This window comes from Callithrix jacchus, chromosome 2 (genome assembly GCF_049354715.1).
Source record: "Callithrix jacchus isolate 240 chromosome 2, calJac240_pri, whole genome shotgun sequence".
Lineage (NCBI taxonomy): Eukaryota > Metazoa > Chordata > Mammalia > Primates > Cebidae > Callithrix > Callithrix jacchus.
In genome coordinates, this window is record NC_133503.1 from 80,875,677 (window position 1) to 80,891,049 (window position 15,373).

The following is a 15,373-nucleotide window of genomic DNA, read 5'->3' on the forward strand; positions in this document are numbered from 1 at the left end:
GCCATGATGTCTATAACTTATTTGAGGAGAAAAAGACTACATATATACACACACAAACGGAGTAAAATATAAACTAGTAAATATAACTGAAAGATAAGTACACAGGTATTTACTGTGTACTTCCGAGTCAATGAAACTTGCCAAAACACAAAATTAAAGTGGAGTTGTATGATGGATGCAACTCCTGTCAACTTGAACAGCTGTGAATGGTATTAATTTCCCAGCAGTGAACGGTGATAATCACACCCAGATTCTATGCTTCGTTGGTGAAGATTTTACCTTTCATTTATATTAAGAACATGTCAACTGAGACCAAAAGGATAAGGAAATCAGGTTTTGAGCTGTTTCTATTACACACTTGGCTGTAACATTTAATTGTTTAAACCAAATGGAAAGTTAGCAATGGGCACAATCCCTGTCCACAATGCATAAGCCTGATTTCACCTATACATAAACCACCCCATTGACTAAACATCTTTCTCTAGATCTTCCATTAGATTTAAGGTTAAATATGAAGAATACATCTCTTAAGTGTTTTAAAAACATTAGCATAGACTTCTGAGAAGAATGGGGAGAAAAATCTGAAAAGATTATTTGCTACTCAGCCCTTTAATCATAATTTAGTAGTGACATATATGCTGTGCATTTTTAATAATCACTATTTTTCATGGTAATTAATGCTGGATTATTTAGCACTGACAACCTTATTGTTAGGGAAGGAGACTGTAAAGGACAGATAAGGTGAGACAAAATCAAAATGAATAAGCCCAATTTCTGCTATACAGCCTTATTAGATCGTACAAAATTCTACCTCTGTCTGTCATGATCTCAAAGTTAAATTAAGTACAAAGACAGAAAGAGATAAGTGGAAAAATGTGGAGAACAGAGTATATGATACATTTTACACTGTGGGAGTAAGGCAAAACTGACACCATCAGCATTTACTATAAGCTTTCCTCTTCCATGTTGAGGAAACAATACATTTTCCCTTCTTCTATCAGTTATAAAATGAAGTAAATAATAATCCATGCTTTTCATCTGGAAATACTATGCTTTGGGACCTGCTGTAATAGGTTTCCTGTTTTCTATTAAATAGTTGAACAGTTACCCAATAACCTCTGAACTTCTCAATATTTAATGGTAAAATATGAGCAAGGATAATGATATTTGAATGTAAAAATAATGATATTGTCAACAATATTTAGTGGAAACAGAGATTTAAAAAGATGGTTTTGTCTTTAAAGGGGGGAAAAGGGACAAAAGTCTAATAAAAGCTAAAAGACAGCAAGTAAACAAAATGAATAGTAAAGGTCTATGTGGGGGTGTGTATTGAAGATGATTTGGGATTCAAGAAATCTTCATGGAACTGAGTTGCCTTGAAGTCAGGCAGATCTGGACATAGAAAAATAAACCGCAGGTGCATTCCAAGCAGAGTGAAGAACTGACTAAAAAAAAGAGAGTAGGGTATGCATGTGTACGTGTACACACCTATTCAGTGCCTGGAGTCTAGTTGGAGTAGAAGGCAGTAGGGCTCAGGATGAGATATGAAAGGGCTCTGACTGATAAGACTCAAACTCGCATTTTGTTTATTAGGCAACAGTGAGTCAAAGGTTTCAGAGGACATTAAAATGTAGAAATACAGCAAGCAATTAAGACTATATACACAATGTAAAATTTAAGAGCAACAAGATGACCCAAATCACTTTATTCCCTGAAGTATGTATGGCTTGTATAGATCTTATGATGGAGACTACAACTTACACACTCCTCAGTTATGTCCTATCCACCATTCTTTATACTCCAAATGCCAAGGTATTTATATTTCACAAGATCTTCCCTCATGTTATATCGCTTTACAAAGTATTTTTGAAAAAAATTACTTAATTTAGAAAAGAAGCTTAACTTATTCAAAATTTCTCTTTGCTTGAATGAGTCCATAACTAGACTTGATTAAGACAACAAACTTTTCTATCTTAAGGTCACACAGAAATCTGACCGGCATTTTCAGTCACTGGGCAAAGACCAATGTTTGTGCCTTCTATACACAATATCAATGTCAGAATTGGCCTGAATCATTAGCTGGACATGAATACTTTCTTTCATTTCTACAATTTTGCCTAGTCTTATGACTAGAAAACACAAACTTCTATTACATAATTGGGTTCAATATTTGTAACCACTGAAAGTGCAGTCAATTGCTTACAACTATGCAATAGAAAATAAAAGCAATGCCTTTACAAATTTTAATTAAAAACTGTATTGTAAAATTTACAGATTTTATATAAAACACATATAGAATTTTAAATACATTAAAATCAAAATTATTCTGTTCATACAATACTGAAAAAAATTACAAAGCAAAAATTTTATCTTTCTTTTGAAATCAGCAGAACTATGTACTCTAGAAATTTACTATAGAATACTTTGATTTAATCTCCTGAATCTATACCTTTGTGTTCTTTCTACCAGCCTAGGACTTAGCAAACAACTCAAAATTATCCCCTAAATTAATTTTAGTAATTTATTTTCCCCTTGTATAATCTTTTCTCAGTTTCTAAAAACCCATAAATCTGACATTAAAAGTTCATTTCATTTTTAGTACCTTAAAGGAGGTAACAGTTAACAGCAGAACTGACTGAGCCTCAAAACTGAGAAGTACTATTATTAACCTGTCCAGTTTGTATGTTTTAGAAATGGACTAGCTTTCAAGTATCCATTCAGAATTAAATTTTGTTGTTAAATGTTAAATGGTGATTTCATGTTGCATGACTTTATATGAGCCATATCTAATTAAATAACACTACTATTGATATTGATCAATACTTTTTAAAAGACTATTTATATACAAAGCAATTACGAAGACAATACTAAGTAGAAACTGAACTCATTTCAATTGGTATGGATTTAAATTGCACAAAATAAAAATACTTAGTCATAAATCTAACAAAAATACTTAGTCATAAATCTAAAATCTAACAAAATACATACAGGACATGTATGCTGAAAACTACAAAATGCTGATAAAAAAAATCAAAGAGAATACAAATAAATGGAGAAACGATCTTTGTAAATTGAATACTCAACATAGTTTAACGTAATCCTATCAAAATCTCAACAAGACTTTTTAAAAATAAATGTAAGGTACTTGGGTGATAGGTGCACCAAAATCTCAGACTTCACCACAACACAAACCACTTGTATCCTAAAAACTACTGAAGTGAAAAAAAATACATTAAAAAGTAAATAAAGTGCACACAAAATTAAATAAGGTTATTTCAAATTTTTATATGGGAAGACCAAGAAACTAAAATAGCTAAAACAATTTTTTAAAAAGGATAAAATGCGAGGAATAAACCTACCTGACCTCAACATTTAACAATTAACTAGATTAATTAAGAATGTGTGGTACTGGCTGAAGGACAGACACAAAGATCAACAGGACAGAATCAAGAATCCAAAAACAGACCCATACAAATATAACCACGTGCAAATGCTTCCATGCTTTCTAAAGCAGTATACTTATATACTACATATATATAAATACACACACACTAATGTATATATATTATATTCTGTTATATAAAAGCATTACCTCCCAAGAGCTCTTTACTCTTGAACAGCCTCAGATTTTTATCCATTCATATTTTTCTGTTTGCCCAATTAGATCTCTACAGTCTTAGGGGATATAAGGAACAACTGGTCAGGCACAGTGGCTCATGCCTACAATCCCAGCACTTTGGGAGGCTGAGATGGGTTGGATCAATCGAGGTCAGGAGTTTGAGACCAGCCTAGCCAACATGGTGAAACCCATCCTTACTAAAAATACAAAAATTAGCCGGGCATGGTGGTGGGCACCTGCAGTCTCAGCTACTCAGAAGGCTGAGAAAGGAGAATCATCTGAACCTGGGAGGCAGAGGTTGCAGTGAGCCAAAATAGCACCACTGCACTACAGCCTAGGCAACAGAGTGAGACTGTCTCTCAAGAAAAAATTTTTTAATAAAAGTAACAACCATCCTCCCTTCTATGTTACAGCTATATTCTGAATGGTCAGATTTGCTAATAGTCTCATCCCTAGGTAAGTACAGAATGTCAGTATATTACAAATTCAGTGCTCACCTGGAAGTTGTTCATTAGGCCATAGGAACAAGGATTGCTTTCACAAGATGAAAAATCAAAGTTTAATTTGCAGGCTGCAGAAGTACAGTTTGTTAGCTCTGATACAATAGTGTCATTAACGTTTCCAGTGGCATCTCGAACAACACAAGAACCTAAAGCACAAGTGACAAGAATAATATAGTTAATATCTATATTCATTTCAAAATTTTACAAACGTATATATTTATAAAGAAACCCAAGCACTGACAACATATGTACTCACTTGTAGCATATATTGACTTTACCTTAAACAGAATTTGTAAAGCATCATGGTCTCCAATATCTAGGGAAACTGAACCTTTTATAAAGACTAATATTTACACATAAATACTTAAAAACCATGTAAACAGAATTGTGGAAAATGGTATATTAACAAACTATTTCCTAGCCTATTTGGTTAAGACACCCTTAAGTAAATATGAAAGCACTGTACTGAAAGAGTTCTAAATGGCAGTGATGTTTTCCTATACTCCAAATGTTTTATACTTGAACGTAGCTAAAATCAGACTTCAGGTAATATTACTCTTCTGTGAGGGAAAACAATTTGAATATTAATGAATTATAATTAAATCTTTGCCTCAAATATAATTATAGTGAAAAGAAGAAAACACATGGTATCTGAGATTTGCCTAAAAATGACCCATAGAGCAGAATGACTGGGTACAGAGAACAAGATTACCATGTACTAATATTTTTGCTAACATTTTTGAAGCTGAATAATAATTATTGAGCTAATTTGAAAATGCTCCCTACTTTTCAATAAAATTGAATACTTCTATAATAAAATATTTTTAAAGTGGCTTTGAAAAAAGCACTTCATTATTCAGAGTAACATGTAATATATAACTAATAGTAATTACCATTCTTTACACTTTATAGATTTTTACTTTCTGTAGCACTTTTACAATATTATTTCTTCATATATTGAGGTAAAAATTACATGTGTAACAGCAAAAATTGAATAAACAGAACTAGGTATGAGAAGGGAGGATATTCTAACGACTAGACAGACTATGTAGTTCTTTATTTTTCAATTATTTCATCTACCTTTCAGAGCAGTCCTTTGCAATACCATGTTTCCATAAAGGTACCTCTGAAACAACTGGGGAATGAGGGGAGAATAGAGCCTTGCAAATCCCAGCAGCCCTAAAGTAGCTATACTTTCATGTGCTTTGTATTCTGATAGTCTATACCTGCAATATTTTGGGGAAAAAAGGTTCCATTGCTTTGAGCTAAACAACCACTGCTGTAGAGGCTGCCTTTACTGGCGTAGCTATTGAACATCAGCGTCAAGGGGTTGGTTCCTCCTATTGCTTCAAGGGCTAATGTAAACAGAATGAAATGAGTATGAAAGCCAGCAGTGTTAGAAGGTAAAATAAAAATAGAAAATGTTTATTTGCTGTAACAAACTATTTTAAAGTTTAAACATAATTATGTCACTTTAAGACTAAATTTTCTTCAGTTAATAATGTATAGAAGCATGCTAGAAACTTTTAGGGGAACCCATATGTTTTGTTAAGAATATATATTCATCTGTTTTTTCAAAATAAATTTCAGAGATTTGTGTATGGATAGCAAGGATAATGAAATCCAAATTCCTTTCTAAATGACAATTCAGGCTGGGACTGGTGTCTCACACCTGTAACTCCAGCACTTTGGGAGGCTGAGGCAGGTGGAGCACCTAAGGTCAAGAATTTGAGACCAGCCTAGCCAACACAGTGAAACTTCCATCTCTACTAAAAATACAAAAAGTAGCAGGGCATGCTAGTGGGCGCCTGTAATTCCAGTTACTTAGGAGGCTGAGGCATGAGAATTGCTTGAACCCAGGAGGCGGAGCTTACAGTGAGCCAAGATAGAGTCACTGCACTGCAGCCTGGGCAACACAGAGTGAGACTCCATCTCAAAAAAAAAAAAAAAAAAAAAAAGGCCAATTCAGCCCACCATGATATTGTCACATAGTGAAATTTCAAAATTACATTTAACCAAATAGCAGCAGAGTTTATAAATACAGTTCTGTCATGACTTCAACAAATCAGTGAATATATAGCAAAAATAAAATTCTCTTATCAAATCCAATATAAACTACATATTGTCATATTGTGTAGTCTATGGGCTTGGAGTTTATGATTCTTTAAATTAGTATTAAATTAGATTTACTTTGGCATTATGCTTAAGAAATTTAACTGTAAAACTTGACAAATGCAAACTGTATGTAAACTAATGGTAAATAATAGTAAATAGCATTAAAGCCTTTATTTAAAACAAATAAACAAAAACCTTCTTTGCCATGAAAACAATTCTCTAAAACAAATGCCACTATCTTTGGTAGTGAAATCTCTAAGTTTCTATTCTCTCATCTGTAAAACAAAGATTAGAGACTGGCTGACCACCTAAGTCCTTTCAATATCTAAAATACCATGAATCCATGAAGTAATAACATGATTTTAAAACTGTTTTCATTCAATTTAGTAAGAATTTAGTAAAACTTTTCCTAAGTAAATCTTAGTATGTCCTATTCTTTAAAACCAGTGATTTTATAATAAAAAATTAGCAAGCATTGCTTAAGAGCCTTAAAGTAATCTTCATATATTGTATAAAAATAGGGCCGGGCACGGTGGCTCACGCCTGTAATCCCAGCACTTTGGGAGGATGAGGCAGGTAGATCACGAGGTCAAAAGATCGAGACCATCCTGGTCAACATGGTGAAACCCCGTCTCTACTAAAAATACAAAAAATTAGCTGGGCATGGTGGCGTGTGCCCGTAATCCGAGCTACTCAGGAGGCTGAGGCAGGAGAATTGCCTGAACCCAGGAGGCGGAGGTTGCGGTGAGCCGAGATCGCCATTACACTCCAGCCTGGGTAACAAGAGCGAAACTCTGTCTCAAAAAAAAAAAAAAATTTAAAAATTAAAAAAAATATATATATATACATATAAAATTACCATTATAAAAAATTTAGATATTTGTAAAATTCATTTGCTTCTACATATGAATTGTTTTTGATAAATATGTATCAGTTTTGTGAAAGAGTTTATAAATGCAATTTTACATGATTTTCTAATTTACCATAATTAATAAAAATCCTGGAGATACCATAAAGCATTTGGTAGTTTAGATGTCTACAGAAGTCATTACTAGTTCTAAAAACTGTTTTTGAATTATAATAAGCAACTCCATGTCTTTTACTGAAATATTTCTGAATTTAAAAGTTAGCAAATGTCACAAAAATAAATATTTATAGTATGTACATCATGAAATTTCTGCAACACATAAAAAATATAAAACCATTTACCTACAGATACTGCAATTCCTACGTAAACCAGTGTAGTAATTAAAATGGCTAGGAGTGTTCCTTTAGGTATGGCTGACTGAGGATCCTAAAAGACAAGAAGATTTTTTTAAAGTCTATCTGTAAAAATAAATATACAAATTCCACTTTTAAAATATATAATTGATATGGCACTTTATAATACTTACCGCAAGATCACCTGAGATATTTGCTCCAGCCAGAATACCAGTTGCAGCAGGAAAAAAGATGGCGAATACAGAAAAGAAAGTCTCTTCCTCTCGAAAATCTGGCCCAAAGTTCTCATTAAATATTTCAGCTGTAGAGAACAAAATGTTTTTGACAATTAATGGATAGCAGATTAGACCATAATAATTGAAGTCAAGAGTAATGGGTATATATAACCCCTAACTTTTCTTCAGTCTCAGTAACTAGTAAATTTTTACATATTTCCTAGTTCTAGTATTTGTTCTTGTATGAGAAAATGATTTACAATCAAAATGATCATCTGATCCGATTCATGTCCCATTTTTTTGTACACCTCATTAATTATGTTTCAAGAGTTCTCTGATTTAATTACTATGACTAGCCCAATGCAAAATCACAATGTGGATAATCCCCCTCAATCTCTGACGTCAAAGAAATAAGAAGGGAGGCAAAAAAACAAAAGGGGCATCATGGGGTGGTGCCTCATGCCTGTAATTCAGCACTTTGGGAGGCCAAGGCAGGCAGATTTCTTGAACCCAGAAGTTCGAGATCAGCCTGGGCAACAAAGGAAGACCTTGTCTCTATCAAAAATTTAAAAATTAGTCAGTAGTTGTGGCACACATCTGTGGTCCCAGCTACTTGGGAAGCTGGGTTGAAAGGATCATTTGAGCATAGACAGTCAACACTTCAGTGAGCCATGATCAAGGCCACTGCACTCTAGCCTGGATGACAGTGAGATCCCATCTCAAGAAAGAAAAAAGGAAAAGCAAAGCAACATCATACTAATATAGAACCAATTTTTTGATAGCTTCCGACTTATATTACTATCTGTATAGATTTTGGTCCACAGCTTTCTCTATTATCTAGTGACCTATTTGATTTCTGAGGCTGTCAGAAAATTAACTAAGGCACTCTAAGTAAATTTCCTTTCTATTTCGACAACAATAAAAGCTTCAACTAGATCTACCATTTTCATCTCTAACACTAAGATAACCAATTAACTGTAATGTATCCATTTATCCATTCAATACTTGAGTATCTACATGTGTCAGATCCTGCACTAGAGCTTTCTAGCATCTCAAAGTACTCAGAGATGCAATATGAACAAGTTAGACACTGTTCCTGCCTTCATGGAATTTAAGAGTCTCAATAGCAAATGACAAAATAAGAAATAGGTTATTATAAACAGTAGTAAGTGTTCTGATGAAAACAAGGAGTTGTGATAAGAAATATGAGAGAGAATCCAATTCAATGTGGTTACAGAATGCTAAGCAAATAAAAGGAAGGAGACAATACTTAAGCTGAGAGTTTGCTGAGCAAGAAATCACGCATGTGATCATCAGGGAAAAAGAGTACACCAGAAAAGAGAAATAACATGTATGAAGACCCCAAAGTAGAAAAAGGTTTAGCTCTTTTGAGGAAATAAAAGAAGATAAATTCTTATAGTAAGGAAAAGAATTAAATGAGATTGGAGTGACCATTGAGGGACAGAGTATGAATATTTCATAAAAGTTTAAGTTTTATCCTAAATACAATGGAAAACCAAAGTAGGGTCAGAAACACACAAATGACATACACTATTAATGTGTGGACAACTGACTGAAAGATTCAACATCTGAAACAGGGAGGCCAATTAGGAGGTTGCTGCAGAGGCTCAATCTAGAGATGGGAGAATAAATGCACAGATTAGGAAATAATTAGAAATTAAAAGGCGCAGGTAGAACAGGAAATACTAAGATCCTGGTTTCAACTACTTACTTAGATGGAAAAGCCTGAGAAGAAATTAGTAGGACAGACTTCAAATAATCAGTTGGATATACATTACGTTTGGACTTTAAAGGAGAGATTCAGGAATAGAAACATGTCAGACCCTTAATAGCATTTTGAGCCATCAGAATACACACCACCCATGGGAGAGTATATAGCTAGAAGGTCAGCACTATAATAGTTGTACAATTCTGCATTTAAAGAGGGGTAACTGGAGTACTAGACATAGTGACCAGTGAGTTAGGCACCTAGGGTATCTGACATCGAATAAAATAGACATGTTTCAAAAAGGAGAAGGAATGACTAAGAGAAATAAAGGAGAGAACAAAAAACTCATAGTGGATCCAGCACCATCTGACTAATTTTGACCAACAAAAGTCAGATGTGAGAAGGGTTAAGGATGAAGCCACGTGGTAGAAGTCTGACAGGCCTATGAACAGTCTCAGAGTATTCTTCTGGAGATTACTTATTAACTGCAAAGAAAAAAACCAGCAACCTCACAATACAGAAACTGTGCAGGTATAACCTTGATTAAGTAATCAAAAGTAACACCACTGAGTAATAGAAAAAACTGCATCAGGCATCCTCCAAATGTGATGCACTAAGGAGGAAACATGATTCACTTACATTCTTGACAAAAAGGAATAACCTGAATCTATAAAAATAAATAAGACAACTGGAGAGACCTCCTAAAAAGCAAATGGCTTGTACTCTTGAAAAATGCAATGGTATCAAGAAACTAGTATTTCTAGTTGCTTTCACAATCTTAGGCACTTTTAAACTGCTGTGCTTAAATACGCTAAAAGAATGAAAGCCACATTAGAATAAAAGTTAGAAATTGAATTACAAATTCCAAAAACTAGTAGAGAAAAAAAGCTCCTTTTCTTAGCAGCACTGATTTCTCTATATTCTATCACCTTTTGTTGCTAATAATGAAAATGCTAATAATGAAAAAGATATAAATAAAAGTAATTTTTACTACAATTGTACAGCATACATAAAGGGGACAAAACTAAATTGTAAATTAGGATGAATCACCAAACCATACCCAATCCATTACAAAATATCTAAAATGCACATTTAACTGATAACAGAATTTTATAACAGGTACCCTTAAAAAAGTATTGAATCTTTTTTACTTACATTTATAACCAAAAAAACCTTTGGGCTTCTTGCTTTCCAGTGGGATAAATGTTCCTATGACGAAATCACCAATAGCAAGAAGTAGAATCACCAAAAGAACAATCTGAGCCTGCAATTTTAAACATTAAAAATTAAAATCAAGTATCTTATTTCTTTATCTTGATTCCTTTCCACTAAAATATAACTTCCATGAGGGAAAGAACTTCTGTCTTGTGTTGCCTGATTCTCCAGTGCCTTAAATAATGCCACATGCCAAGTAGCTGCTCAATAAATTTGCATTTAATGAACAAAGAGATATTTAAAAAAATATCTGGCAGAAAAAAAGATAGTAAAAGTGAGATCATGCTACATTTCTGAAACAAGTTAAAGATGTGTATGCCTTCCCACAAGCCATAAAGTGATAAAAATTCCAAAACACTATCGGCTTTCATTCTGGATCATTCATTCCTGTCTCTTCCACCTTAGCACTACAATCTTGACATGGAGAACATGCTGGACACAAACACAAGTTTTATACATGGTCCAAACATAATGCTGCATATGTGATTGCTATAGGAAAATAAGAAAAGGTACAGGAAGAAGACGTCAATATACGGACGCAAATCATTCAAGTAGCAATGGGATTGGAAAAACAATCTATGAGAACTACCATTTCCCCTTCTCCACTCTTAACCTCTCAATAAAACTGAAAACTCATGAAGAACTGTGTCATCTGTGGGAAAAGGAACTACATACATGCTAATCATATCCCAGTGGTATAAAATTCTGTTATTTTCACAAAGCCAATTTATAAAATGTGTAAAGAAATGATTTAATTTTATACTAATATAACTTTAAAGTAAAAAACAATATTGAAAAATATCCTTTTAGACTTTCCTAATTTTTGGTTTCATAAACATTATCATATAGGGCACAAATACATGACTTTTATAAGATCTTTAAAAGTAAACACCTTTGTGGATATCCATTACTTGGAGGAAACTACAGTTTTGCTATGATGCTCTAATTCTCAGAGACAAAAACACATCTGGGTGCTCTGCTTATGGGTAACATGTGACTTCAGCAATTTTTTTGAGAAACAATGCTACTGGCTTTCAGAGTTATGAATTCTGAAATTTCAATAGCAAGAATAACTTTTCTTACCTCGTGTGGGCATTAACTTTTAGTTACTGCCCCATATTTATTTTTAAGCTAAACCTTTAAATAAATTATAAAGTCAAATGTTTAATTTGGACTGATACACTGACCTGAGCATTTTTACATACTCCAAAACTGGAGAATGGGTGAGGTGGGAAATTCAAAATTTAAAACATACTATGTTTAACTAGGTCCTAGGCTAAGTGTTATCTTAAAAAATTCTCTACCTTGTCAAGTAGAAAATAACTTTATACATAAACTTTTGTGAAAATGGCCACTTAGGTACCATTAGAATCTGGAAATATTACCATACTTTAGAGTGTTCCCAAAACATAAGCTCTAAAAGTTCACATATTAAGTATTTACAGGTGTTCCTATCATAACTTACTTTTGCTTCCCACTCCATTCCAGCGACTGAGATACCTAAAAGAATCACCACTGTAATGGCTCCAATAATTCGGATATCATTGATTTCATCTATCATAAGTATGGAATGATCCTAGAAAAAAAGAATCATAAATATAAGCAATATTAGTTATTTTTATACAAATTCACACTCCTTTTGAAACATTTTAGAGCTATCACAGTGCCTTACATGTAGAAGTTGAATAGTTACTTAAGAAATGAAAGGAAGACCTAAAGGAACAAATTACTGTTTACCACGGAGGTATCTATCATTCAAGCATCCGAAGATATAAATGTGTTATTGACACTTCTACATTTAATATAGCCTCAACAAATCAAAAAATGAATTGCTAACGAGGAAGTAAAAAAGTTATAACTCATACTGCTAGTTAGAATTTTAAGTTATATAGCAGAAATATATTTTGTATTTATTGTGATTAGTGAACTCATGCTAATGGTCTTTTATACTGCAAGAAAGTGATACGCACACCTTCCTGCTGCTGTCCAAAAACATACAGTTTCCACTCTACCAACAAATTCATTTGTAGTTTAATATCAATGGCATTTAAAAAATATTCCAATCTAAAATAAAATTAAAGATTATGATATCCCAGTTAGGTAAGTAAAAAGCTATTTATCAATTACTACCGCTTCTCAAATAAGGTACAAAAAAAGGCACAAAAAACACTAAAACATAATTTGTTTTGATAACTTAGGATGACTGTAGTCTATTGCAACTGACAAAAGTATAGATTATAATAATCCTATAAACTTGCTTCTTAAAAAATTAATATTGTTAATGCTTTTAAAAAGAAATTCTTTCATAAAAGTCAACTAACTACAAGGGAGGAATAATATTGCTTGAATTCCATATAAATGACTTTAATACCAATATTCGGGTACCAAAACCCCCAGATCCAAAGATGCTTTTGCCAACCAAAAGCATAGCAAGTGTTAATATTTAACCAATACAGTAGGAAAAGTTATTTCCCAACCTTATCCAACTTCAAGAACCCCATTTAATTTCATTAAGCAGTATGTACTTTCTACTTTGCAGAAAAAAACATTGTTTTTTAAATTTGATTTTGATATCTCTTGAATTAATCTGACATTTGAAATTCCCTGCAGCACTCAGATAATCGTACCTGACAATTACTTGAAAAAAAAAATGATACTAGTGTATATATCTATTGACTGGCTTTTAGATTCTTAAACCATGCAATAGAAGACTATAGATATAGCTCAATATTTTATATAAATCTGATTAAAAGTTTTCAAATTTCATATTTCTCTAAATTAAATTTTCCATGAAACAAACACATGTATAAATCATAATTAAATACTCTGATAAGAGTTCAGAGTAAATCTTAAACTTTTACTATCAAATAAAAACATACACTAAACAATGAAAGAATATAAACTCTAATGATTATACTGCTTACTTACTGTATTATAGCCCTTCTTTTTCTTCATCACTTTGGTGTACACAAGTAAAGGTCAGTGTCAAGGTAGGTGTCAGTTCTTGTCAGATTTTATACTTCCTAAGGTACCATTTGCTACTGTAGAATAGTTACAACCTAACCTAACATGAGCAATTATAAGTGTTACTTTTGAGGTTCCTCTCATTTAATAATATTTGAGGAATCCTATTTCACTCTTACTTCTTCAATTATACTCCAGAGCAATATAGCCAAATATATCTATTTGGATATATTCATGGCTACTCTTGTTAACACATTCAAACTAAACTGTCCTGTGTTCTCCATTTCACTGCAAATGGCATTATCTTCCAACTAAATTCAAAAGTCAGAAATTTGTGCATAAATTTGAAATTTTATTTCTTTAATTTCACACATCCCATTAATTCTCAAATCCACTCATTCACATTATTTAAAATCTCCCAAATTTGCCCCCATCTCTCCCACCCTACAAGTCACTGTTTTAATATAATCCACCATCTCCTCTCCCAGGATACCTACAATCTTTTAAATGGTCTCTATCTCCAGCTGTTATTCCTCAAGTCCATTCTCTATACCATGGTCAGACACTTCCCTACATCCCAAATCTGGGCACGTCATCTTCCCCAATCCCAAAAAAAACCCAAACTTAAATGCAAATAAGACCCTTTTCCTGATTATTTTTTCTCTCTCTACTCTTAAATATCTTGCTGATTTGTGCTTAAACCATACAAAAATGTAATTTTCTGAACTCTAACCCTTACAGGGCTTTCTTTCCTTTTCTTCCCTATTCCCCTCATATCACTTCGACCTTTCCAATTGGCTTGCTAACTAACATCTAGACTCCCATCCTTGGACAGCCCTTCCTTGACTCCCTGGCAACCCCAATTCCTAATAAGTAACTTACATGCTCCCCCTTTGTGTTGCCACTGTTGACATTCTAATAGTATTTTATTCTTTGCCTATTCCTGTACTAAACTTTTTGAAGAAGGACGAGTCTCTTGGTTATATCACTGCTTTCCTAACCTCTCATGATGAGTGGCATATAATTCCTCAATAAAGATTTGGTAAACGAATGATTGAAAGGAAGGTGAATTACCTTAAGCAACTCCACCACAGTTTCTGCAAATCCAACCACATACATAGCAACTGCAACAGCATTGGCAAAAGCAAAAATCAGACCAATTGCACCACCAAATTCTGGCCCTAGACTTCTAGATATTAAATAATATGCTCCACCTGAAAAAAAAAAAAAGAACACAGGTACTAACATTAGGATTTAAAATGCCAAATTATCCTTTAATTACACAAGCTTTCATAAAGCAGATGCCCCCTGTAAGCAGAGCAGTTAAATAGGCAAGTGAGTGAGTATATTTTCAGAAATACCAAAAGAATTCTTCATAAACCACCTATTAACAATTCTCAACATCCAGATAATGTTCCCCATATCAAATATAGCATCATCCTATTTGAATTCCCATTTTCTCTTTTAAAGTTTAAATTAAAATGGGCTACAGCCTCCTCCCCTTCACAGATCCTGAGACCATTTCCCACTGAATTTCTAATTTATATATTTAATCTTAATATAACTTTTATTTTTATTTTTTTTTTTCGAGACAGTTTCACCGTCACCCAGGCTGGAAGCGCAGTGGAGCAACCTTAGTTCACTGCAACCTCTGCCTCCTGGATTCAAGCAATTCTTGTGCCTCAGCCTCCTGAGTAGCTGGGACTATAGGCATGTGCCCCACGCCTGGCTAATTTTTGTATTGTTGGCCATGCTAATTTTTTGTTTCTTTAGTAGAGATGAGGTTTCACCA

General features: G+C 33.3%; 1 protein-coding gene across 4 annotated transcripts in view; it reads right to left on the reverse strand.

Moving 5' to 3' along the window:
- Positions 1–15,373, reverse strand: part of SLC12A2 (solute carrier family 12 member 2) — a 105,737-nt gene that overhangs the window by 46,015 nt on the left and 44,349 nt on the right. For 2 of the 4 annotated variants that reach the window (XM_035290958.3, XM_035290957.3), the window contains exons 5-11: positions 14,656–14,795; positions 12,083–12,193; positions 10,558–10,666; positions 7,632–7,759; positions 7,447–7,531; positions 5,349–5,477; positions 4,117–4,268 (exon numbers count right to left, since the gene is read on the reverse strand). In XM_035290958.3, coding sequence (XP_035146849.2) covers positions 4,117–4,268; positions 5,349–5,477; positions 7,447–7,531; positions 7,632–7,759; positions 10,558–10,666; positions 12,083–12,193; positions 14,656–14,795 — 854 coding nt within the window. The remainder of the gene's footprint in view (positions 1–4,116; positions 4,269–5,348; positions 5,478–7,446; positions 7,532–7,631; positions 7,760–10,557; positions 10,667–12,082; positions 12,194–14,655; positions 14,796–15,373) is intronic. The other 2 variants (XM_008991590.5, XM_002744636.6) reach the window with 1 other exon arrangement.